This window comes from Aethalodelphis obliquidens, unplaced genomic scaffold (assembly GCF_003676395.1).
Source record: "Aethalodelphis obliquidens isolate GAN/ISIS:26980383/991018 unplaced genomic scaffold, ASM367639v1 scaffold42, whole genome shotgun sequence".
NCBI classification, from domain to species: domain Eukaryota; kingdom Metazoa; phylum Chordata; class Mammalia; order Artiodactyla; family Delphinidae; genus Aethalodelphis; species Aethalodelphis obliquidens.
The window spans coordinates 14,677,342-14,704,956 of NW_020837986.1; the positions used below are offsets into that span (position 1 = coordinate 14,677,342).

The 27,615-nt window shown below is 36.1% G+C and overlaps 1 protein-coding gene and 1 pseudogene across 1 annotated transcript; one reads left to right on the forward strand and one right to left on the reverse strand.

Moving 5' to 3' along the window:
• On the forward strand, positions 1–26,438 carry RAD21L1 (RAD21 cohesin complex component like 1). Its single transcript, XM_027078088.1, has 13 exons — positions 1–174; positions 1,364–1,493; positions 3,058–3,151; positions 4,822–4,928; positions 9,111–9,281; positions 10,201–10,296; positions 11,266–11,376; positions 12,705–12,931; positions 13,163–13,262; positions 14,104–14,228; positions 16,451–16,546; positions 18,859–18,936; positions 25,799–26,438. Exons 1-13 carry the CDS (start codon positions 31–33, stop codon positions 25,985–25,987), a joined length of 1,668 nt encoding a protein of 555 aa, XP_026933889.1. The 5' UTR covers positions 1–30; the 3' UTR covers positions 25,988–26,438.
• Positions 23,676–24,779, reverse strand: LOC113605021 (40S ribosomal protein S27-like; annotated as a pseudogene).
• Positions 26,439–27,615: the final 1,177 nt, after the last annotated feature.

Below are 27,615 nucleotides of genomic sequence, written 5' to 3' on the forward strand. Positions count from 1 at the left end.
CATTAAATACTACTAAGGAATACAGGCACCATGTTCTACACACATGTGCTTATGAGTAAGCGAGGGCCATTGGCCAAAATCTGGCTTGCAGCTCACTGGGAGAAGAAACTCACAAAGGCCCATGTATTTGAATGTAATCTAGAAATAACCATTGAAAAAATTCTTTCACCTAAGGTATGTTATTCATTAAAATTATAGTATGTATTTGCTATGACTTATGGAGAGGAAAGGAATTAAAATACATTATATCATGAAATATATTTCCAAGGAAGCTTTACTTCTTAAATGGTCTTCTCTTTTTTATTTCCTATAGCATTTATTTTCTGGACATAAACATATATTGATTTCTGTTGGTAATTAACTCTTATATGTTTATCATAAATTGATTGGATCCTGAAGGATAGAGGCCATGTTTTATACATATTTTGTGATTGTTTCTTATTCCCTAACAAAATATTGTATACACAGTAGGTACCAAATGAGTATTTCTTAGAAAAATAATGGGTGAATGAATAGGGAGAGTAGAAAGAAAGGAGGATTGAGTATAAATCAAAATATATATGAAGTCACTTCATAAGCAAGGTACTATGTTCATTATAAAATACTATAACAAGCTATTAGAATTTGCATTAAAATATCATTTTAATATTTTTATAGGTTAAGTAGTTTTCTTCTTGAGAGAAGGATGAATTATAATTGAAAATTTACCATGTGTCAGGCATTGGGCTAGACTTTATGTATGTTCATTAGTTTACTTAATCTTCACAATAACCCTATGAGATAGGCTTCTTTTAGCCTCAGTGAAGTGTGGTAATTAAGAGCATGAACTTCTGAGTTGGTCAAATTTAAATTTAATTCCTCCTCTATCACTTATTAGTTTTGTTACTTTGGGCATGCTGCTTATCATGTCCGAGTCTCAGTTTTTGCTTCTGTAAATAGAGGTTGTTGTCCAAATTAAATAAATTAGTGTATGAAAAGCTCTTAGGACAATGCCTGGCACAAAATAAGTATATAATAAATTGTAGCCATTATTAATAAATTGAAGTTCAGGAAGGTTAAATGACTGAACCTCAGCAACTGAGCCAAGGCTTGACCCCAAGTCTGCCCGACTGCAAAGGTTATATACTTCCCATAAAACCAATAATAGCATACTTCACTTAAATGCCACATTAGATTATCTTCACTGAATAAAAAAGTTAATCATTTTACAAGGTGAGGTAAAAGTTAAGTGATTCACCTTAAATAAGAATACAAAATGTCTGCTTTTTAAAGAGAAGACATTCTTATTATTTTATAATTTTCAAAGAACAGAGTTTATGAATCTAATTTTTAATATTCTAATACTTTAAAAATTTTTTGAAAGGTGAAAATTGCACTTCGAACTTCAGGACACCTTCTTTTGGGAGTTGTTCGAATCTATAATAGGAAGGCAAAGTATCTTTTGGCAGATTGCAGTGAAGCATTGCTTAAAATGAAGATGACATTTCGCCCAGGTATACATGCAATATTGATTTGTCTCACTCATCTTTGTTCCCTTTTGCATTTTTATTTTGGGTGGGCTCTTTTAATTGGCAGCACTCTGTAGTTCCAGTGTGAATATGGTGAATGTAAACTTCCTTCTGACTGAATCTAAGTTTCCATGGTTAAGAAAAAATTATATTATTTTCCTTGCTCTTTTCCTGTGTTTGCAGGAAGAGGTTATGCTTTCAAAAACTTGGAATGTTCCTGCATATTTACACAAGAAATATACTTAATGCTACCACACTTGTGTAAGAAACTCTGATATTCAGTTTTAATGGGTCACTTGGTTTGCCATATCTGTTTTTGCCTTTATGAGGTAAATTAGAAATAGTGTGATTGACAAAACCTAGATATCAGTAATTGTCATTGTTTTCACAATTCTCAAGACTCTAAGTACAATAGCATGCTATTTATGAAATATTATAGAAAATTTTTAGGCATTCCAAAGTGCTAGAGATTTACATATGTCATAAATAGAACGCTTTCAAATTTTTATTTTAGTTTTAAGACTTTAGTCATTTTCCACCTTGTATTATGTTTATCTAGGTACAGACCTTGCCTCTCACACTAGACTGCAAACTCCTTGAAGGCAACATCTTTGTCATACTTATTTTCTGAATCTCTTATAGTGCTTGTCTCAGTGCCTTGCACATACTGTTCCCTCAGTTAATATGGATGAATCAGGATTGACAAGTTTTTTTTTCTTTATTTAAAATATCTGTAGAATCTCTTAGTAGATTTATAATTATATCAAATATGGTTCAGTGAAATAAATTTGTTCATTATTTCACTTATATATTCCATAAATATTTATTGATCTCATACTTTGTGTGAAACACTATGTTAGGCTCTGGGATACAAGGACAAACAAGACAAATAAGGTCCCTTTGAGCCTGGTGAGAAAATCAGATAATGAAAAAGACTTTCTAAAAAAATTATTATAATAATTATAGATTGTGCTATGAAGGAATATAAAAAGAGTACTACTACAGAAAATAGGAGAGAAGTGTATTTTAGTTAGGCTAATTGGGAAAAGCCTTTCTGAGAGGAAAGAATTTAAGCTCAGACTTGAAGAATGAGAAGTTTCCAGCCATGTAAGAAGTCCATGAGGGAATAGCATTCCGGAGAGAGGGAACTGCAAGAGCAAAGGTCTTGAGGTGGTAAAGTGCTTGACTCATTCAGAGAGCAAAAAGACCAGTACGGTTGGAGTAGAGTGAGTACGGGAAGGTGTTGTTAGATGATGCCTATAGGTTTTGTAGGGATACAGGGCCCTGATTAGAAATTTGGATTTTATTTAAGTGCACTAGGGAAGTCCCTGAGTCATTTTACATATGGGGGTGATCTGATATAATTGCATATTTAAAATATCACTCTGGCTGTTTTGTAGAGAATAGACTGAAGAGGAGCAGGAGTGGATACAGGGAAACCAGTTAGGAGACTAAACAGTTAGTCCAGTGAGAGAAAGTAGAGATTTAGTTGGAAGTTGATTTTATATAGCATCATGGCTTATTGAATGTGGTATTTTATCTTTTTCAGGACTGGTTGACCTTCCAAAAGAGGATCTCGAAGCAGCTTACAATGCGATCACATTGCCAGAAGAATTTCATGATTTTGATCCCCAAAATATGAAGTAAATTATTTTATTTTCCTTCAATTTGATTTTCCTGATATTTTGTTGTTTTACATTTTCAGATTTCATGAATGCAGATGGAACATAGTTAACAACTGAAATACACATGCAGTTGACAAAGACTTAAATTTAGTGTGAAAGTTCGAAGTAGAAAACCAAAAATGTATTATATTCGCTGAATGTAGTTTGCAATATTGACAGTATATTCATTCATTCAATATTTGTTGGGTGCCTGCCATATGCCAAGCACTGTTCTAGGCACTGAGGAGATAGCTCCTGGCCGCATGAATCTTATATTTTAGTTGGGGGAGACAGGTAATAAACAAACAAGTAAATATATAGTATGCTAGGAGATGATCAGCATTATGAAGAGAAATAGAAAATAAAATAACAGAGAGATTAGAAAAGGCTTTTCTAATAAGGTCCAAACAGAAATCTAAAGGAAATGAAGGAACAAATCATTCAGTAATGTGGGGAAGAATGTTCCATGTAAAGCAAATGGAAAGGCTCTAAGGCAGAGCATGTTGGACCTATTCAAAGAACAGCAAGGAGGCAAGTGAGACTGGAGTAGAGTAAATGAAGGGCCCAGTGGTAGGAGATGAGGTCAGAGAAGTAGCTGGGGTGCAGATGATGGAGGGTGTCATAGGCTGTAATGAGGACTTCTCTTTTAGTCAGATAGGAAGCACAGGAGGGTTTTGAATAGGAAAGTGACTGGATCTGACTTGACTTCAACATGCTTCCTCTGGCTACATACTATAAGGGCGGAAGGAAGGAAGCAGAGAGCCTGTGAGAAGATTATTGCAGTAAGAAGACCAGACAAGAGATGATAGTCTCTGTGATCAGTTCTCAGTCTTCATTCTATCAAGGTGGTAGCAGTCAAGTTATGGATATATTTTGGAGGCAGAGCTGACAGAGAAAGAGAGAAGTGAAGGTTGACTATATGATTTTTGGCATGAGAATGGAGTTACCAGTTTAATGAGATTAAGATAACTAGAGCATGGCAAGTTTAAAGAGGGCAAGGTAAAGGAAGTAAATTAGGTTTTGGATATAGGTTTTGAGATGACTGTTACACATCCAAGGGGAGTAGGTAGGTAGTTGAATATCTGGGTCTGAAATTCAGGAAAGATGTTTGATGGGATATATAAATTTGAGAGTTGTGAGTATGTAGATGGAACTTCAACCATGAGTCATAAGAAATCCCTGAGGGAATGAGTGTAGATTTGAGAGAGAGAGAGGTCTGAGGACTGAATGTTGGGTCATTCCTAATAGTTAATAATCTGGGAGATGAGGAAGAACTAATAAAGGAGATGGAAAAGGAACAGCCAGTGAGGTAGGAAGAAAATCAAGAGACAGTAGTATTGCAGAGGCCAAGAAGAGAATGTGTTCCATGAGGAAGGGAGTGAACATCAATTTCAAATGCTGTTGGGTATGGTAAGTAAGAAAGGGACTGAGAATTGCCCATTGGATTTGACAACCTGGAGATCATAGTTCATTATATCATATGTATAATGAACTAGTGTTTGTAAGGAATACTATTGAGAAAATAAAATTCTCCTTTGTTTTTATAATAAAACATGTTTTTGTTTAAGGGTGTTTGTTTGTTTTTCAGTATACTGCAAAATCATTGTGTTCTGTTCACATGCTTTCCTCAATCTTATGTTTCTCCATAGTGCTATTGATGTTTCAGAATACTTTACTCAGAACCAAAGCAAACCAGAAGAAATCACACTTAGAGAAGATTATGGCAATGATCTACTATTCCACACTGGGAGCATTGGTGAGAATATTTGAGAAATTCAAATTACAAGTCATAATCAATTATATTTGCATTTTTGTATTAAAACAATGCCAAAGCTATTTCTATGCCAGTAGAAATATCTTTAGAATGAATGAGTTTTTTGATGTATAAATGTAACCCCCCAATAAGCTTATTCTTGCCTTTATCTACTGTAGGTGTCAATGCCAAGACTCAGGCTTAGCCTATGCTTCCCTTCTCAGTGTACAACCGTTTATTAAATATCTACTATATGTCAGGTGCTATCACAGGCATGGGCAATACAAAGTTTAAAGAAGCATTTCCTGCTCTCAAGGAGCTTCAGGCTGGGAGAGAGACATATAAGTAAACAGTTGCTGTAGTTAACATATACACAAGGTTTTACACATGTGCTGCGTACAGAGCCTTCAAAATATATTTCCTCTAAATATATATCAATAACAGATTTTAAAATAGCTTGGGAGTGAGGAGGAAATACACACTAAATACACATTGATTGGGAAACAGAAACTGTTGAATGTATTTTAGAATTAAAGCTATATGGTGTAATTTAACTATATAGTATTTGTTCTTTTTTATGGCGTTCACCACTCTCTGATTTGTATCACGATATTTATTGTATTGGTCTGTTTTGTTCTGAAAACTCCATGAGGGTAAGATCTGTGTCACATTCATCTTTGACTTTCTTATAGTGCCCAAAGCAGTGAGCATAGGAGAAGGCTGGCCTAAATTTGTCTTAGGTGGAGGAGGGTGATCAAGCATCAGTAATGCTCGAGCTACCTCGTAACCTCCACTTCTCATCCTGACTCTCCTTCCATAACTCTTATGATCTATAGCTGTGTTTCTCAAATGATTTGTGGTGAAGGACCAGTTTTATAATTTTTGTCAATTTCCTATCTGTCATGGAATGACACTTTTGTAAAATATAATAAAAATTAATTACTAGAAAAATTTAAAAACTTACTTAAAAATCAACATGTAGCCTCAAGTTTTTGTTATTAGATCCAACATGTATAAAATTACTCTGCGACGTTATATTAAAACTTTGTGAACATTTACCTCTAATTTGTGTATTTACTCTGTTGTGGACCAACACTGTCCACAGACCCTACTTTGAGTAGCACGCATCTCTTACTGGCTGTTACCCCAAACCTTGAAATATAACACATTGGTAAAAAGTTAATCATATTTCCTACTGCCCAAGATATTCTTTACACATTTCCCTGTAAATGCTACTGCTCTTCAGCCCTGCAACTTTAGGATCACTTTTAACTATGCTTTCTATAAGCTTCATACCAGTGCTAATTAAAAAAAAAAATGGAAATGTCTCAGGTATTCTTTCTGTTTCCCTAGCCACCAGTACTAAATATATATATATATTTAGTTCACCAGTACTAAAGTGCTGAAGTGCTGTATACCCTCCTACACAGTTTCTTCCAGGCCCCACATTTTATACAGCTCTGCAAGAGGAATTGTCCTTAAATTCCATTTTTTTTCCACATCACATTTCTCTTCTTAAGTGCCTTGGGTCCCTATAACTTACTGATAGATACTCCTGCCTCTCCTCAAGGCCCTCTACCAATTTATCACCATCTTTATTAACTTTGTTTTACCTTAATATAGACTTTTGGCTCTAGTCAAGCAAATGTCTTACCAGTCAACCAATACAATTTAGTTGTTCTCAGTTCTGTCTACTACAATTCAAGAAGGTGGGGAGAACATGTCCTGAGTAGACTGACAGTCCTGGGTTTGAATCTGGGCTTCCTCTGTTGATTTGCTGTGTGATATTGGGCAGATCACCTAGCTTCTCTGAGCCTTACTGCCCTATATGTTAAATCGGGATATTACTAGCAACATCACCGTTATTTCCCTTATTCTCTCCTTTAGTACTCTCTACCAATAAGGGATTTTCTCTCCTTCAAAAACTATTTCAAACCTAATGTCCTCTAAGAAATATTTAATGTTAATCCATCCTATTCTGGATTATAGTATAAGAGTGAAAGCAAAGATTATTTCTTTAATTTTTTGGTGTACTCTCAGGTTCTCATGATGTTCAGTGCTCAGAATATACTGTCTGTTCATAAATGTTATTATCTTATTGACCAAGAATGATTTTTCTTTTGGGAGCTATCAAGGTGCATCTGGAAGATGTGAACAATATCTTTAGTTCTTTTGAAAAAGTTAATCTTTTCTATTGAGGAAATCTTTAGTCCAATACAATGAAGGTTGCCTTTTTTAGTTCTTTCTTTCTAGAAGATGTAGGCCTGTAGAAAAATTTCCAGTGAGTGATACTTCATGAGTTTCTTTACTGACTAGCAGTGACGTGGGTTGCTAGAGGAAGGAAAGAGAGGACCAACCTCTGACCTCTGGGATTTCAGACTCCTAGACTCTGACCCCTGGGGTTTCAGACTTCTGGACCCAAAGATTCAAACCCAAGGAAGGGAAAGAATATGCATGTACTGACAGCCAATCTGGAAGCAGGCAGTTTGAAGCAGGGAGTTCATTTTATCTGCTGCTGTCAGTGTCTTAGGAGTTTTCTCTCATTAGTCTCTATTTTGCTAGAATTCTAACACCGTTACTAAGACGATCTTTGCTGCCTTCAGATCCTGGCTCTATCATTTATTAGGGTGTGACTATGTGCAAGTTATGAAACCTTTCTGTGGATGTTTCCTTGTCTGTACAATGAGGATTATAATAGTATCCTCTACTACATAATACAATGCACATAGTAACCACTCAGTTTATGTTAGCTGACCAGTTTTATCTTTTTTACTGCTGTATCCAACCCCTAGCATATTGCCTAATACCTAGTCATTCAATAAATATCTATTGAACAAATGTTATAAGCCCATTGTTTAATATTTTACCTACCTTTCCATTACTTAGAAGGCAGACATACTCCTTATTTTCCAATCCCTCCTTATGGACAAACAACTCAAGCAACTGTCCATGAAATAATACTCAATCAAGTGGGATATGACCCACCTAAGGTAGAAGAAATCATTCGACTGCCAATAATAACCTTCTGGGAAGTATTAAACTGTACCACCACTAAAAACTCTATCCTGATATTTTGGAAATTTTTGTTATTGTATTGGAAAAAGTGTTAGGCTAGAAATCCAGTCTCCACTGATTAGCAGAATGACTTGAATAATTCAAATATTTTTTTCTTTTTTCTTTTTTAAATTTAAGTATAATTTACCATGTTGTGCTGATCTCTACTGTACAGTAAAGTGACTCAGTTTTACACATATATACATTCTTTTTTTAATATTCTTTTCCATTATGGTTTATCCCAGGAGATTGGATATAGTTTCCTGTGCTATACAGTAGAACCTTGTTGTTTATCTATGAACCCCGAATTTCCAGTCCGTCTGTCTGCCTCCTCCGCTCTCCCTTGGCAACCACAAGTCTCTATGTCTTTGAGTCTGTTTCTGCTTTGTAGATAGGTTCATTTGTGCCATAATTAGGTTCCACATATAAGTGATATCATATGGTATTTGTTTTTTTCTCTCTGACTTACTTCACATAGTATGATAGTCTCTAGGTCCATCCATGTTGCTGCAAATGGCATTATTTTGTTCTTTTTTATGGCTGAGTAGTATTCTATTGTGTTTATATATACTACATCTTCTTTATTCATCTGTTGATGGCCATTTAGGTTGTTTCCATGTTTTGGCTATTGTGAATAGTGCTGCTATGAACATAGGGGTGCATGTATCTTTTTGAATTATAGTTTTGTCCAGGTATATGCCCAAGAGTGGGATTGCTGGATCATATGGTAATTCTATTTTTAGTTTTCTGAGGAACCTCCATACTGTTTTCCATAGTGGCTGCACCAGCTTACATTCCCACCAACAGTGCAAGAGGATTCCCTTTTCTCCACACTCTCTCCAGCATTCATTATTCGTAGACTTGTTAATGATGGCCATTCTGACCGATGTGAGGTGGTACCTCATTGTAGTTTTGATTTGCATTTATCTAGTAATTAGTGATGTTAAGCATCTTTTCATATGCCTACTGGCCATCTGTATGTCTTTGAATAATTCAAATAAATGTTAGCTCTCACTTTTCTCATTGTAAAATGAAAGGAGCTATTCAAAATGATATCTAAATTCTAGCTTCTAACCCTAAAATTCTGTGTTTCTATGACTAACTCAATATTAATTATATGTATTTATTTAGAGGAGGAACCTGAAATTCTCAGAAGACATAGCTTCTTTGATGACAACATATTGCTAAATTCCAGTGGTCCTTTAGTTGAACATAGTTCTGGAAGCCTCATTGGAGAAATGTTTCTGTTCTGTGACAGTGGAGATGGATTTGGAGATGAAGGAGCTGCAGGAGAAATATTTGGTATACTATCTGGTCATATAGAAATTGGATATTTGTTTCAGTCAAATTACATAACACACTGGAAGTTTTATTCCATCAAACTAAAATTTCAGATATGCTTCTGTGTCATATAGGTCAACACAGTTTTTTACACAAGTTTTCAAAGTCTATGGTATATTTAAAAATTTAGGCTAGTTCCAAGTAAATAGCTATCTGTTTAAACACATTTATCATATAAGTTCTTGTTTTTATTTTTATAAATTTCTAGTCTTTAGAGGGGAAGAAGTGAGGTAAATATATTCCTCACAAAATATACTAGATTGTATACTAGAAAACAGTGTTTTCTTTAGCAGAAATTGTGGGACAGCTATTCTAAAGGATCTGTCCAGCATTTTATATTATTATTTTATATTTATATTATGATATTATTTTAAAGTCATCATAGAAATAGGATAGAGAAAACTTGGAAATCGAAATGCACTTAATTTTAAAGATACTATTATATATCAAATCTTTTTTTTTTAATTCTCTAGTTTACAGTAAAAGGCTGGTTATGGCAACCTTTTTGAAATTTGAAAACTACGAAAAATAGTGGCTCTACCTTAGATCTCTATCAAAGGAGTTTGAAAACTTTTACTTCTTAATTTGAAATCTAAACATGGCTTTGTAACAAGGCTACTATCTTGGTAGTTTAGTAAATATTTCCTGAAATAAACGTTTATAAATAGACTTTTAATAAAGGAAAGGAAATTAAATATATAAAATTCTACGTCATACTGCATAAAATGTGTTAGTCTATATAACCAGTCAAATCTAATTAAGTAGGGTTCACTCATTTTTGTATCCCATCACAACTCCTTGCATGCAATACTGTCAAGTGTTTAGTGAACAAATGACAGATTCAACTCTGTATAACCAAAGTGTTTATTGTGTTTTCAAGACAATCTATTGCAAGATGATCAGAATATCCTGTTAGAAGACATGCATTTAAATAGAGAAATTTCCATGCTTCCTGAGCCTCCCGATACTATAGTGGGTATGTTGTTTCTTTTGTGTAGAATGTGAACAGATACTAATATTCAAATTAAGCCTCAAAACTTATGGGTTTAAGTAGCAGTATAGTATAGTGAAAGATAATAAAGAGTGTTGTCCCTCAAACTCTTAGTCTGACTTTAGATAATATAGAATAGAAAACTAAGTTCTGGGAAAAGTACAATGATGGGTATTTAATCGGGATTGGGTTTATTTGTTATGAGAGCACATTTAAATACTCTGCCAAAATACCCTGCTTTTGAATCATTAAAATAATATATGTTACATAGTAAAAGCATCATTAATGTTTGACACTAACATGGTTGTTAATTATTAATATCACATTAATATTAATATAGCTTGACAATCTATATATAATTTGATAGAAATTATAAATTTGGGGATATTTTCTACTTGAAATTGATGTGAAAGTACCTCAGATGATTTGAAGTCTTGTAGTCTGATTTTTCTTAAGAATTAAAAGAATGATTAGCCCCATTTTGATTTTTCACTCTTTTTGATGTTACATTTGCTTTCTAACACAGTAGTAGAAATTTTAAATGTAAAAAGAGGCAATAAAAATTTAGTTATGTGTGGTTCTTTATGGGTCAACTAATCATTAACAGAACACAATTTTTTTAGCAGACATATTGCCAAATTTATGTCAATCATTTATTGTGGTTCCTATCTCTGTTTTCACTTCTGATGTGACTGTAGCCCAGCCTTAGATGTGACAGGTGCAAAAGAGGGTGATACTACTTGACTCACCTGAACACTGCAGGCCCCAGACTGTATAATCTCTGAGTCTCTTCAGCTCTATTAAATACATGATTCTAAGAATTCAGATGTGGCTCCAGTTAGCAATATAAATCTACAGTTAGTTTATCTTTCACTTTAATTCTCATACAGTCCTCTAGTTTGCAACATAACCATTATTTTTTTTAATAAATCCTTTTATGGCAACGTTGATTAGTAGAACCAGATAATCCTGAGTGTGTATGTCCACCTGAAAATGAAAAAATGGATGAAACCACATTATCAAATGAAGAGGAGGGATTTACCCTTGAGCCAATTGATACTTCAGGTCAGAGTCATTCATGTTTTTATGTTTAGTTTTGATGCACTACTATCTTATTTACCCTGAGATATTTTAATAATTATTAAAATATTATAGGAGGTAGTCAATCTAGTAATAACATTCATAATACAATAAGGGAAAGGTGTGAAGAAAATTTGGGATGGTTCTTTCATTATATTCAGTCTTGGTCAAACCATCTATCCAGCTTGGGAAATTGGAAAATGTAAAACAGAGTTCAGTTCCAATAGTTATCAAGCCATTATTCTGGGCACAGAAATGAAGACATAGTTCCTGCTTTTAAGAAGCTTACAGTCTGATCAGGAGATAAATAAGCATGCAATATAAAATAAGACAGAGTAAAAGGGTCGGAACAGAGGCACTGAATATGAATCTAATATATAACTAGATCTTTTAAGAATATCCTAATTTTAAGTAGTATAATTGATATTTCAGTTTATAAACTCAGGCATGCAAAGAATAAAGCATTCAACGTTTTCTTTGCGAAATTCAACTCTGAGCCTCTATCCCACTTGGTTGGCAAGAAATGCAATCTGCAAACCTCCCCTATCTGCCCTGAGCCATGTATAGTATCAAAGTTTGGGGGAGGGGTACAGCAGGTGGAAGGGAACCTCTGGTCATCAGCCACACCACCGTGTGATACCCAGTGTCCCAGCCTACATAACCTCTGGAGTCATCACACAGCCAGCCCCTTTGGAATCTTGTCCTATTCCCAAGATTTTACTGAGGCACATCAGCAAGCAAGTTCCTTTGGCTCCATCTGATCTCAGATCTCCACCCATTCCAGAAAATCTGACTGCCCCCCACTCCCCTTTTGCATCTTTACTAAGGAAAAGCTTGACTTCTACTTTCTACCCGGCCAAATTAGTTAAAGGAGCAAAATCCCATGGCCCTAACTACCTACTAGGAATTTGTATATGAATTTCAATGGGGGAGGGAAAAATACACTGGACAAATACAAATTAATGTTTTAAAAAGTTATCCTGTTAGGTAGATATTTTAAGGAACTTTAGAACTGAATGACTTCCCTCTCAATATACTCTCTGCTCCACATTCCTCAGTTGTCCACTTAGTAGATCAACAGGGTGCCTGCCTCCTAAGCACTTTACAAAATGTGTTAACCCTTGGCTGCTGAGACACACTAGCTGTGCAAAAACCGTATAAAACATAATTTTCAGTAGAGAGAAGGGGATTTTCTTCCCAAGTCAACTCTGTAGGTTGTATTGTGGTAGATATTTCTTAGATATGCAATGCCTAGAATATCATTATACAAAGTTGTACAACCTATCACATTTGTATGTATTTATTATATTTAGACATTGCTGAAAAAAGAAAAGGCAAAAAGAGGAAACTGCTCATAGATCCAGTCAAGGAGCTCAGTAGCAAAATTATGCATAGACAGCTTACTTCCTTTACGGACACACTCATGGTTTTGGAACTTGCACCTCCTACCCAAAGGTTGATGATGTGGAAGCAGAGGGGAGGAGCAGACACACTTCTGTCAACTGCTGCCCAGGATCTGACTCATGCTGAACTGAAAATGGTAATAGTTTCTATTCTTTTACATGGGTGCAATGTTTGGTGATAAATAAATACATATATATATTCATATATACAACGGAATTTAAACTTGTGAAAAAATACCCCCTTTTGAATTAATTTGCTGGATGTGTGTGCATGAATAATAGTTTTAACGTTTTAGCATATATGCTTGTATTTTGTTGAATTGCTTTACTTGTACAAAAGCGAGAAACAAAAATGTATATTTTTGCAGTTGTTTACAAAATGCTTTGTGTCCTCTGGCTTTAAACTTGGAAGAAAATTGATGCAGAAGGAGTCAGTAAGGGAAGAAATGGGAAGCAAAAACATAGTAGGTGAGACATCCTAATTCTGTTGGTGTTGAGGGGAATGTTGTAGAAACAAAACTTTGATTTTACATTTCAAAATTAAGATGGGATCCAAGTCCATATTCCCAAGTATAAATGCTCTTAGAAGAGTACTTGAACTTAAAAGAAATTGTTAGATCAGTCTTACATTCTTCTCTATGGATTAATTTTTGTCCAACAAACTACCTTAAAAAGATGAAGTATATATACTATGTGGACTATTCTTAATCTCACTCTTTCCTACCTCCCCCACCCGCAAAGGCAATACTCACAAGCCTTCAACAAAGAAAATTTTATATCTCGTAGGATAATGTTTCACTTTAAGACAACTAACATGAAAAATCACTTAGTGATAAGAATAGCATTTAAACAATACAGTTAACCTGAGATATAGATATATCTATCCCCCTAGAGGATACATGAAATTTTAATAATATTAATAATGAATTATTATTGTGACTATTATAAAGGAATAATAAAGCTAACTTATGTGGTGAGTGAACCTCTGCTTACTGAAGGCATTAAAATCTGCTGAACAATATACTAAGATGGGCTTGGTATATCCATGTTGTCTTGTGAGTTAAATGTGTGGGAACGAGAGTGGAGGAGATAGGTGGTGGAACATGGGGAGTCGAGGTGATAAAGAGGCAGATGAAGGAAAATGGAAGATAAATATGTGAGACTTGGGGTGCTATAAGAAAGTTTGTGCACGCTTAAATTCTTGGATTTTAAGTTGTCTGTCAGAAGTTTTCTTTTGTAACAACCATATCCCAATTTTAAGTTTGAAAGATATGTTAGTGAAATCTTTTTTACTTCCTTAATAATTCAGAGACCTCCATGATGGAAGAGCCAAATTCCCTGCAAGAGTTAAGTCAATCCAAAACTTGGAAGGAAGCTACCGATGGATCTAAGTGTAGCTCTTGTGAGGATACCAATAAAAATATTAACTCTGATGTAAGTTAACCAAAGAGAGTAATAAAAATATTATTATCTTCCTGTCACATACAGTGAAGGAACATTGAGACTCTGGTATATCGTCTTATATTTATAGTTTATATTTCATCTTATGTTATTCTATAACTTCTTTAGTATGTAGCAGTACTACAGGGTAAAACATAATTTACATCTGCAGAACAGTATTTTCTAGAAGTTTAGGATAGTAAATCACAAGATAAGTAGTTTCATACTGGAAGAGTATTTTTCATGGTACACTGAATAAATTATTATACCTGAATCTGGTTATATGCTGAGGTCTCACATTCAATATGTCATGGAATCCTTTAGAACTCTAGAAAATACACCCATGCTTTGCTTCTGATCATAAGTTCACCCTTCCTAACTCTAAAAATAATATGTGTTAGACCCACCAATTATCTTAGCCTGAAAGACTAAAGATCCACGACCAAAAAAATTTTTTTTAATTTTTACTTGAAGACATAATTTGTATTTGAAAAACAGTTATTAAAAAAATGTAGGGGCTTCCCTGGTGGCGCAGTGGTTGAGAGTCCACCTGCAAATGCAGGAGACACAGGTTCGTGCCCTGGTCTCGGAAGATCCCATATGCCGCGGAGCGGCTGGGCCCGTGAGCCATGGCCGCTGAGCCTGCGCGTCCGGAGCCTGTGCTCCGCAACGGGAGAGGCCACAACACTGAGAGGTCCGCTTACCGCAAAAAAAAAAAAAAAAAAAAACGTAGTTGGAAAAAGTGTGCTGTAAAATATTTTCCCAATGTCACTTTACTGACTGTACAAGTGTAAATATTATACCACACCAGATAAAAAGAAAACAGTGCTTTTCTGGTTTGTTCCATCATCACTGTATTTTGATAACCACTCAGGGAATTGAGAGTCAATCCACATTGAAACTGAATGCCCTTGGAAGGAAAGACAATTTCGTAATACGTTAAAACAGAATGTGTTTTAATTTGATCATATACTGGATATTGAGATACTGGGTTGCCAGTACTACTCTCTTCCTTATTTGGATTCAGACATTTCTTAGAATGCACCTACTGAAATTATGATTAGGTAAATTTGTTTAGTTTATTATTTTTTAACATAGTGACAAAATTTTGGTGCTTGCAGTGAAGGAAAGATTGTTGCACTACTTCTTTTGAACCTTTTACTCCTTTACCCTATACTTATGCTTTAACCTTCAATTTCATTCTTATTCTGCTTCCAAAAATGGTGAACAGATATGAAATATAGTCAGTAATGGAAGCACAGTCAATTTAAATGGACAGAAAAATATTGATTCTGATAATCATTTTCAAATCTTTCAAAAATTCAAACAATTTTTTGTAAAATAACTGCACAATTGAGAGTATCTAAAATGTAGAATATTCATAGAAATTAAAAGGGAAAAAACATGATAGGGCTCCACAAACATGTATATTAAAGAATAAAATGCAACCTCATACTCATGAAAATTTTTAAAAGCTAAAATGAAAAATCAAGTAAGCTATGTTGTGGGAAGCTTCTAACTTAATCACAACCACAGATAACAGCTGGGGAATGAAGCTTGGAGACAGGCTGAAGATGAGAAAGGGGCCAACAGCTTCCATAGAGAAAACAGCTTCCAATGAGAAAAGAGAGTGTTGATGAATGGAGAATTTCTCTTTTTCCGTCTTCCTTTATGTCTTCACTCCCCTTCCAGAGGACACAGTTTTTCTTCCCTCTTGCTAGTGGCAGCTCCAGCAGCAGTGGCAAGAATCCTGTCATGGCCCTAGGTAGGGATATTAATATCCCTTCCGCCATTCTCATTCCCTCTGCTTACAGTTCTTCTTCCTCTGCCACCTGGTTCTGGCATGAGACTAGAGGTAGGGCACTGGGGCAAAGACAAACTGCTTCAAAGAAAGTGGTCTCAGCGGTGCAGCAGCAGAGACTTTTGATATGACATCTGTAGTGTTGAGGGAAATAGGAAGGGAAAAGATACGTGGACAGGAGGGCAGAACATGCAAGTTCTTCATTGCGGGAGGCATAAAGAAAACAGGAATATTTAAGTCAGGGATTGCCTATTTGGGATATTTCAGAAATAATATTTTGAGAATGCAGGTAGTATTTTAAATTACTTTTAGAAATGAGCATTCATGTGATTAAAGCATTTAATAAAATGAGATTGTTCCTGTGATGACTACTACTACTGTGATAACTTACCTATATTTCCCTACTTTGCTTTAGCAGGATATTGCTGAAATGGTATCTTCAGCTGCTGAGGAATCATCTTTAATGAATGACATCTTAGCACAAGGAATTGAAAACTGTCCAGTTGAATTGGTAAATAGATGTATAGTCTTAAGAATGTTATTTAAAACTTTGTTCCTAAATAGTTAACACCTTATTTACCTAAAAATTGTTTTTAGCTGTCACGTTACTCTCTAAAATTACAATTTAAATTTGTGTTCTTAACAAAGATGTGTATGAGTAGCTTGATAAAACATATTCAGAATTCCTTTGATCTTTTATTCTTTAATTTATTTTGAAACTTTAAGTAATTTTAAAGAAATGTATGGGATTTTTATGGTTATCACAGGTAGTCATGGGTTTAAAATGTTGAGAATCATTGTTTTAAGTTATTCTTATAACAACTGTAAAGAAGCAGAGCTGTATTATGGCTATGTCCTAGGGCATTTGAAATTTCATTTTATTTAAAGAAAAATGTATGGGCATTATTTCCCAAAACAATGACTCACGGTCTATACCAAGACCGTGGCTGATATAGACCAAGGTCTGACTCAAGACTTCTAGAGATCAGAAAAAGGGAATGGTCTGCAAGGAGGACCACCAGTCAGTAGCAAAGCCAGAGCTAACATGTGACTCACCTGACTCCATATAGATTACTGTCTTATTTCTCTAGTCCTTGTCCCATAGTGCTGAAGGCATTTTTAAGATTGTAATGAATTTTAACAAAATTTCTTAAATAATATCAAAACACTTACTAATGCCTAATGTTAGTTTGTTTTTAAATAAATTATCTTTACAATGAGTTCCAAGACTATTAAATTGTTTTTTTCATATGACTGACTTCTCTGGATAATCTAGGACAGAATAAATACATGAAATTTTTACCTGAAACATCCAAACAACTGAGCCAGAAGAGAGTTGAGTCACTTTCGCCTTTCTCTTTGCTTCTAGACACAGGTTATTTTCATACATGGTCAAGAAAACCACAACACAGCACAAGTTCAGCTGTTTTAATAATCCACAGGGCTTTCCACACAATGGACTCAGCTGTAGGGTGTCCAGATAGATCAAGTGGACAGGCTTCAGCAAAATGCACAGACTATTTTTTTCTGAGCCTTTTCCTGATTTGTTTAGTTGTACAATGTAGGTGAAGCTGCAGTCTCATGGATCTTTAAAAAAGAGTTGGGCCATTGCTTTTTACATTTGAAAAATACATTTGTGTATTTAACAATAAAATAAACATTAGTAATTGGGTGAACTAGTTTATCCCAGAATAAACCAGAAAGAAATAAACATAAATTTTACCTGGAGGAATTCAGAAAACTCTTCAGAATAAAATTGACCATGTTTTCAGATCACTATCTTTGGAATGTAAGAAAGGATGCTGTATAGGCAGAACCAGGAAGCCAGTACAGCTGGCAAGAATGGGGACTTGGCAGTCCCCTTAGCCTCAAAAGATTTAAAATATCATACAGGATATGCTGAAGCTCTCTGAAATCATCTCGGAGTTCATGAAATTGAATGCAATTTTAAGAAGTGTCTGGGCTCCAGAGGTATACACGAAAACTTGACAAACAGTGGAGCTGTGATAAGGGTGACACAGAAGCTGTTAGGTTTCATGGTCAGATATAGCATTGGGAAAATTATAAAGTAGGTCAGATCTGTGCCACTTGCCTCCCCCAACCCTTTGTAGTCCTGCTTTTTTATCAGACTCATCAGCACCTTTCCTATGCCCAGTTCTGTTCTCAGCTTATAAGGTGTTAGTTGGTAAGGGCTTAGAATGAGTTCCTGTGAAGGGATTTCAACTCTACAAGTTTTAAATATTAAGGTGTTTCTGAAAGTGGCTAAAAACTGAAAAGATTGAATCTATTCAAATAACATGAAAGGCAGTGGGTTGATCTTTTTCGGACAAGGCACCCTTGAAATTCGTAAGATTCCTAACCCAATTGTACATACTAAACATCAGTTATTGTTACAGCTTTTATATCACCAGATAAATTCATATAAAGGCCTTTACAAGGTAGTTCTTCTATAGCTTTTTGTTTACTCCTGTCATCTGAGTTCAGATTGACCAGAGCTGGGACAGTCCTAGCCAAAAGTGGTCATCTTTACTTTTAAAAGTAAGTGCACAATGCCTGGGATGCATCACCAATAGAGATGGCAGAATCTCCAACGCTGGAACCCCTTGTCAGAAGCTAGCCTGGGAGTATAGATATAATCCTGTAAAGACTGAGCTATATTTGTATGTTAGTCATATTCTCTCAATTATCAGATTATAAGCTCCTTATTTGGCAGGACCCAGTGTTACAGTTGTGTTTCTTGTGGCAGCTAACACTATGGTTGGCAAATAGTAAACATTCAGTAAAATTTGGTTAAATGAAATATTATATCAATTATTCAAACAGGAGTCATTGGGGAATGAACAAAATATTGAGGCGGAGAGATGGAATCGAAGAATACTTCAGATGTTAAATAGCTTGCGGGTAAGACTTAGTAGGGTTTGTCAACCCTATTTTTATTTTTAAAAATAAGTAAAATGTTGAGTTCAACCTTCTAAATATTAATAAAAATAAAACAATTTTCATTGTGTTTTTGTTGAGGCCAAATTACACTAGAGTGAAATGATTTTTAAGCTGTATACCCGAGCCTAAATGTGAGTTTGCTTTTAGTGCCTACATGTTCTAATCAATTCTTACCTATTTTCATGTCCCTAGACATCTATTCTATGTCCAATTCTTGTGTTTAGCAGCCTGTTAACTAATTATCAATGTGAAACTAAATTTATAACAGTTTAAAAATGAAACAGATAATTTTAAAATTTAACTTATATTTTTATCAAAATAATACATGTATATAATTTTGAAAGTTCAGTAGTACTATGCTTAAGGCTGAAAGGGAAACACAGAAGTCTTTTGTCCTGCCCCTCCTTATGCCTAAGTTCTGCTTACCAGAGGAAACTATATAAACTGTTTCTTTTAGTATTTATATCTATGTTTCTAATTACATGTTCTTACTGCTCTTTCCTAATATTTCAGCTTTATATTTTATCTGTTGACTTCTTTCAGAAGAAAATGAAAATTTAGCTTAGTTATTATATCTCCCCCGCCCCAGTGTATTTTCAGCACAGTATTCAGTACTTACAATATTATAATTAGAATAGTCACGATGCAGGTTTGATTGTGACACAGAGCCAAAATGTCAGTGGCTTAAAAAGATAGAAGTTTATTTCTCTGTCAGGTAGAGTACTATCTGGTATGGCAGCTATGTTCACAAAATTGTCAGAGGTCCAGGTTCCCTTTATCTCATTTTCTTTATTCTTGGGATCCAAAATGGCTAACTATCCACCATGTCTGCATTCCAATCAGCAGCAAAGTTTCCTTTAAGGGTATATCCCGGAAATTGTATGTATCACTTTTCACATTTAACTGACCAGCACTTAATCACCTTGCCACATCTAGCTGGGAAACGTAGTCCTTATCTGGCAACCATGGGACCAGCTAATAATTCTATTACTATGGAGGAAGAAGAAAATGGATATGAAGGGACAACCATCAGTTGCCACCACTATGTAAAAATTAGTTTAAATTGAGGCTTCATAAGCATAATTACATTTCTTGCCAACTTTATGGGTTTTTTATTTTGGTGTTAATCTTTACCTCATTTTTCACATTTGCTTAGTATCTATATACCCATCCTTAATTCTTTTTCAAAACTCTCTGACAATAAAATAAAACCCCTTTTAGTATGGTCAAATACATCAATTAATTCATCAGTTCCTTTCTTTTTTCTTGAGAATATCCTTCCCAGAGCTCATCCTCCTCTTGTTCTAATCTAGACTAGTTGCTCTCTAGGTCTGCTCCACAGTTTTTGTCTTGGGACATTCCTTTACCATAACATGGGAATTCCTTTGTCTCTTTCCTATGTTAGTCCCTCTATTTTTGATGATTTGATCTTTATCTTGAATTTTTTTGGTGGTTAACATCCTCTCATAATTTCCTGAGACAAAGAGTGCATAGGAGGTCAACTAATCTATGACAAAGGAGGCAAGGATATACAGTGGAGAAAAGACAGTCTCTTCAATAAGTGCTGCTGGGAAAACTGGACAGCTACATGTAAAAGAATGAGATCAGAACACTCCCTAACACCATACACAAGAATATACTCCAAATGGATTAAAGACCTGAATGTAAGACTGGACGCTATAAAACTCTTAGAGGAAAACATAGGAAGAACACTCTTTGACATAAATCACAGCAAGATCTTTTTTGACCCACCTCCTAGAGTAATGAAAATAAAAACAAAAATAAACAAATGGGACCTAATGAAACTTCAAAGCTTTTGCACAGAAAAGGAAACTATAAACAAGAGGAAAAGGCAACCCTCCAAATGGGAGAAAATATTTGCAAATGAACCAATGGACAAAGGATTAATCTCCAAAATATATAAACAGCTCCTGCAGCTCAATATTAAAAAAACAAACAACCCAATCCAAAAATGGGTAGAAAACCTAAGTAGACATTTCTCCAAAGAAGACATACAGATGGCCAAGAAGCACATGAAAAGCTGCTCAACATCACTAATTATTAGAGAAATGCAAATAAAAACTACAATGAGGTATCACCTCACACCGGTTAGAATGGGCATCATCAGGGCTTCCCTGGTGGCGCAGTGGTTGAGAGTCCGCCTGCCAATGCAGGGGACACGGGTTCGTGCCCTGGTCCGGGAAGATTCCACATGCCGTGGAGTGGCTGGGCCCATGAGCCATGGCCGCTGAGCCTGTGCGTCCGGAGCCTGTGCTCCGCAACGGGAGAGGCCACAACAGTGAGAGGCCCGCGTATCACAAAAAAAAAAAAAAAAAAAAAAGAATGGGCATCATCAGAAAATCTACAAACAACAAATGCTGGAGAGGGTGTGGAGGAAAGGGAACCCTCATGCACTGTTGGTGGGAATGTAAATTGATACAGCCACTATGGAGAACAGTATGGAAACTAAAAATAGTATTACCATATGACCCAGTAATCCCAGTACTGGGCATATACCCAGAGAAATCCATAATTCAAAAAGACACATGCACCCCAGTGTTCACTGCAGCACTGTTTACAATAGCCAGGTCATAGAAGCAACCTAAATGCCCATCGACAGACTAATGGATAAAGAAGACGTGGTACATACATACCATGGAATATTACTCAGCTACAAAAAGGAACGAAATTGGGTCATTTGTACAGACGTGGATGGGCCTAGAGACTGTCATACAGAGTGAAGTAAGTGAGAAAGAGAAAAACAAATACCGTATATTAACGCATATATGTGGAACCTAGAAAAATGGTACAGATGAACTGGTTTGCAGGGCAGGAATAGAGACACAGATGTAGAGAACAAACATGGACACCAAGGGGGGAAAGTGGCGGGGGGGTGGGGGGCGGGTGGTGGTATGAATTGGGAGATTGGGATTGACATGTATACACTAATATGTATAAAATAGATAACAAGAACCTGCTGTATAAAAAATAAACAAATTAAATTAAATTTAAAAAAAAAGAGGGCTTCCCTGGTGGTGCAGTGGTTAAGAATCTGCCTGCCAATTCAGGGGACACGGGTTCGAGCCCTGGTCCAGGAAGATCCCACACGCCGCGGAGCCAAGAAGTCCATGCGCCGCAACTACTGAGCCTGCGTGCCACAACTACTGAAGCCCACGCGCCTAGAGCCTGTGCTCTGCAACAAGAGAAGCCACCACAGTGAGAAGCCTGTGCCCCACAACGAAGAGTAGACCCCGCTCACCGCGAGTAGAGAAAGCCTGTGCACAGCAGCGAAGACCCAACACAGCTATAAATAAAAAATTAATTAATTAATTAATTATTTTAAAAAAAGAGTTCATAAGAGATAGAGACCCTACATACAAGTCTGAAAATGTCTTTATTTTACCTTTAACTTTATTGGGTGTATCTGAACATAGTTTGAAAATAATAACTCTCAGATCTTGAAGGCTTTGCAACATTTCTAGGCATCTGTGTTGTTATTGAAAAGTCAGATGCTGCTTGGTTGGTGGTCTTTTGTAGGTGACCTTTATTTTCTCTCTGGAAGCTTTTAGATCTTTTCTTTATTCCCAGTGGCCTGAAATTTCATGATGATGTGCTCTGGTATGGGTCTTTTTCATTTATTGTGCTAAACATGTAATAGATTCTTTATTCTGAGAGTTCATGTTCTTGCATTGGAAATTGTTTTGGATTTCCTCCTTGTTAATCTAGTCTCCTTTTCTGCACTACCTATGCGTCAGATGTTGGATCTCCTGAATTGCACCTTTCCTTTTTTTTTTTTTTGCGGTACGCGGGCCTCTCACTGTTGCGGAGCACAGTCTCCGGACGCGCAGGCTCAGCGGCCATGGCTCACGGGCCCAGCCGCTCCGTGGCATGTGGGATCCTCCCAGACCAGGGCACGAACCCGTGTCCCCTGCATCGGCAGGTGGATTCTCAACCACTGCGCCACCAGGGAAGCCCCTTAGTGATTCTCTTGAATGCATTCTTTTCTGCTCTTGAATGTTAGAAATTTTATCCAAATGTCTCTTAGATCTCTTTTTTTTTTTAAAGAGTGAGACACCAAAAAGCTGATTGGAAGTTAGATAAGCATGGATGGGGCTTGTAGACTTGTGGTCTTTATAGTGAGATAATTGGGTGGTGCCCCCCCAATACACACACACACACACGTCATTATCTATAGGATTTTTTTCCTTGGAATGTTCACTTTCCCAGCTTAATCTTCAGATCTACTGCCTAGGAGATATAAGCATGATGCCCGTGGTTCAGGAACCAAAGGGAGTAAGGGAGAGGCTGCAGTCTCACTGCTTAGACATTAGAATTTCCCATATTCCCCCAGTCTGTAACACTTCTCCTCCACCATCCACAGTGCCTATTATTCCAAGTCTAGAACCTCACTGGTTGATATCTCCAGAAAGACAACTTCCTGCTTCCTGCTAGGTATGGGAGTAGTGGTCTTAAGGTTCTGTGAGGTGGTGGAGTAGACCTGAGGATCTAACTGTTCCCAAGTAACCTTTTAAGGAACTCTCATGTTTTTAGCTTCACCCCTCATTTCCAGCTTATGACATCCTGCTGCCTACAATTCCTGAGCTTTTCCTAGGTTTTGTTTCACTTTGGGGTTTTGTCTTTTGTTTTATTCAAGTGTGTTTATAGGGATGGTATCCCTCTCATTTTGATTCAGGATGCTTTTAGAGCTGCTTCTGTCTGAAGGAGCATCCTTCTGTAAGCCTTGCTTTTATTCCTGTAGGCTGGCGAGAACAAGGAGCAACCAACACACAAAACTACTGTTTGTGCATTGCTAGAGGTGGTAGTGATTTTATGGCATCCTGGGTATTTCATAACCATGGAGTAGGAATTGGGGCTCTGGACCAGGTGCTTCTTCTCATGTTTCCTCTTCTCTTTTGGAGAGGGATGAAGGAGATCCTTTGCAAGAGGCACATACTCATGGGGAGGCTGTCACTGCTGGAAATGCTTTTTTTTTTTTTTTAATTATTTTACAGTTTTCATGTTTTATTGTACTTAACTTAAATTTCACCATTAAATACTGAGCAGAAGTATATGCTGGCCTTATGTCCAGATTTTTGACATGTAAAGATAAACGGACGGATGGCCTTAAGGAAGTGATATATTAGAGGTTGTAGAATATATTAAATAATTAGAGAATCTGGGGGTAGTAACATTCTGTCTATATACATTTACACATTTAGTGGCACAAGTAAACTCTATAGGGACAGGAAGACAGATGTAAAGCTTTGGGTTGCAATTAGAGGAAAAGCCCATTCAGGACTGAACTGAGAGGTCCTTGCTTGCTGACAGAATCTCCCCTTGACTTCAGACTTTAGACAAACTAAGTAGTTTTTTTGTTCAGTGTACAAAAACCACTGAATTGTACAAAATCCCTATTAGTCATGAGAAGCAGTAGCAACAAGATAGATTAAGGAATTGGCTCAAGCCAATTCAGATTGTAGGGTCTGGCCAGTCAGAAGTGAGCAGGGCTGGCTGGAGGCTGAAAATCCAATTGGATGTTGCAGTTCAAGTCTGGGATCTATAGATTAGAACAGCCAGCAAGAAACTCAGTCTAGAGGCAGAATGGTTAGTGCATTCCTCAAAAATCCTTGTTCTCCAAATAAGTTCCTAAAAGACTTTCCTCAAACAGGGTCAAATTTCTGTATCTCAAGTTGGCTTGCTTTTTGCTGGCTTTCCTCTCTGCTGGCATGTAGGGTTCGGCTTTCTCTAAGTCTGATAGTCTTCCACTTTGTATTTCTCTCCTTCCTTTATTCCTTTACCTTCATTTTAGAGGAGTTTCTGGAGGAAACAGAATAATCCTCTCAGGGCGTTTTTCAAAAGGATTCTTGGAATTGAGAAGGCTGTCCCTGTTCTCTCCCTGGGGAAAAAGCCACCCGATCTGCATTTTGTCTCCTCAAGAGGGGGAGATAAATGAAGGCTTGGCATGCCATCTCTGAAAGGTTGCTGACACTGGGCTGCTCCTTTGGTTGAGATAAAGTATGATAAATTATTTAACTTATTGATTTGTTAAGTGTTATAGACTGGCAAAAAAACCCAAAACAAAACAGAACAGAAAACCCTTGTATATGTTATTTAAAAAAAAAAATGCTTCACAGCTATCAAATTAGTACAATACTCACAGGGATACTGACCAGTATTCACCACAGTATTTCTAACTAAAAAACAATACTCCTGTTCTAGAAATCTGATTCCAAGTACGTAGTCTAATTAAATACTTTATTGTACCTCAGTTTTTTCTAGTAGATTCACAGGTGTTCTATAGTGAATCCAACATCTTTTTAATCTGTGCAAAGAAACTGGGAGATGTATTTAGTCATATTCCCCTGCCATTACATTTACCACTAGAGTTGTTTAGTCACCCCCATCCTGCAGTACCTTTAAAGAAAACAAGCCTGATAGGCTGATAATTTTCATTGATTTTGAAGATTCCCAAGGTTCTGTGGACTTTTTTCTGCCTGCAAGTCTAAATTAATTTGCACTTTCTCCAGGAGCCATTTATGTTAACATCAATTTTTTAAGACCTAACGTTTGTACAACACATTAGAAATTTGTGTAATACTTTAGAGTTCTTTTGCACGTATTTTCTCAATGAACCAAGCTGTGCTCAATGACCTATGATGTTTTTTATGTTTCCTAATAAGTCATTTGCATTTCTCCATTTAAGAATTTCACAGTCACTTATCAAAAATATCAATATTTTGTTGTTCATTATGCATCCACAGCCTGCTCTATTTCTAATCATCTTGTTTCCCTTTCCTTTCTTCTTTTATAATTGTTTTCCCAGGAATCCAACAAGATGGGAATGCAGTACTTTAGTCTGATGAAGCTCTGCAGAAATAATGACCGAAAACAAGCTGCAGCCAAATTTTATAGCTTTCTTGTCCTAAAAAAGCAGCGGGCTATTGAGCTGAGGCAGAGTGCTCCCTATGCAGATATTATAGCTACAGAGGGACCAATGTTCCATAAAATGTGAAGGAAATCCAGAACATGCAGATTTATGTCACCACTGGAATTTCTTTATAGATTGTTCAGTTTAATGCCAAAGCTGTCTGGAAGCAACTGAAGGTCTGATCCATTTCATAGATAGGTTGATCTCCTATTTCCTCTTTGTAAGCTCAGAATAATCATAGCTAGAATTGGAAACCTATATGCTTACAGCAATACTTAATTATAACTAAGTAATATTTTAACTTAGCTGACTTGAATGCATATCATTTACCATTTCCCTGACTTGAACGTTGCATTTAGAATACATTGTTAAAATACTTTATGCCTTCAAGAAACATTCAAGGATTTTTTAAAAATTGGATTATTTACTTAAATTTTATGGGATTAATTAATAATTAATGCTTTCTTATTTCCCCACAGACAATAATTTATTTGATCCTAATGCATATCATTCTTGATTTGATATGCCCTGGCTTTTAATCTAATATCTTAATTGAAGAGTTATAAAATTCACCTTAGCTTTTAATTATCTGAGTGGCTTTAGTCTAATAATAGATCATTCAACCTATTTATATACTATTTAATGATGATTATGACCATTATTTATGTATCAGCAAAACTGCTTCTTATCATTAAAAAAATTAACGCATACTTATTCAGCATGTTGTCTGCAGCTACAATTCAAGTAAAGGTCACTAAAATAAATGTTCTTCATGTGGTGTTTACTGAGCATTTTTTTTTTTTACATCTTTATTGGAGTATAATTGCTTTACAATGGTGTGTTAGTTTCTGCTTTATAACAAAGTGAATCAGTTATACATATACATATGTTCCCATATCTCTTCCCTCTTGCGACTCCCTCCCTCCCACCCTCCCTATCCCACCCCTCTAGGTGGTCACAAAGCACGGAGCTGATCTCCCTGTGCTATGCAGCTGCTTTCCAGTAGCTATCTATTTTATGTTTGTTAGTGTATACATGTCCATGCCACTCTCTCACTTTGTCACAGCTTACCCTTCCCCCTCCCCATATCCTCAACTCCATTCTCTAGTAGGTCTGTGTCTTTATTCCTGTCTTACCCCTAGGTTCTTCATGACATTTTTTTTCCTTAAATTCCATATATATGTGTTAGCATAGGGTATTTGTCTTTCTCTTTCTGACTTACTTCACTCTGTATGACAGACTCTAGGTCCATCCACCTCATTACAAATAGCTCAATTTCGTTTCTTTTTGTGGCTGAGTAATATTCCATTGTATATATGTACCACATCTTCTTTATGCATTCATCTGATGATGGACACTTAGGTTGTTTCCATCTCCGGGCTATTGTAAATAGAGCTGCAATGAACATTTTGGTACATGACTCTTTTTGAATTATGTTTTTCTCAGGGTATGTGCCCAGTAGTGGGATTGCTGGGTCATATGGTAGTTCTATTTGTAGTTTTTTAAAGAACCTCCATACTGTTCTCCATAGTGGCTGTACCTATTCACATTCCCACCAGCAGTGCAAGAGGGTTCCCTCTTCTCCACACCCTCTCCAGCATTTATTGTTTCTAGATTTTTTGATGATGGCCATTCTGACTGGTGTGAGATGATATCTCATTGTAGTTTTGATTTGCATTTCTCTAATGATTAGTGATGTTGAGCATTCTTTC

Excerpts from the sequence above, each read along its gene's own strand:
- RAD21L1 (XM_027078088.1), top strand. The coding sequence starts at position 31 with ATGTTCTACACACATGTGCTTATGAGTAAGCGAGGGCCATTGGCCAAA. Across the intron at positions 1,494-3,057 it reads GAAGATGACATTTCGCCCAG|GACTGGTTGACCTTCCAAAA; the intron begins GTATACATGCAA and ends TATCTTTTTCAG. Across the intron at positions 11,377-12,704 it reads TGAGCCAATTGATACTTCAG|ACATTGCTGAAAAAAGAAAA; the intron begins GTCAGAGTCATT and ends TATTATATTTAG.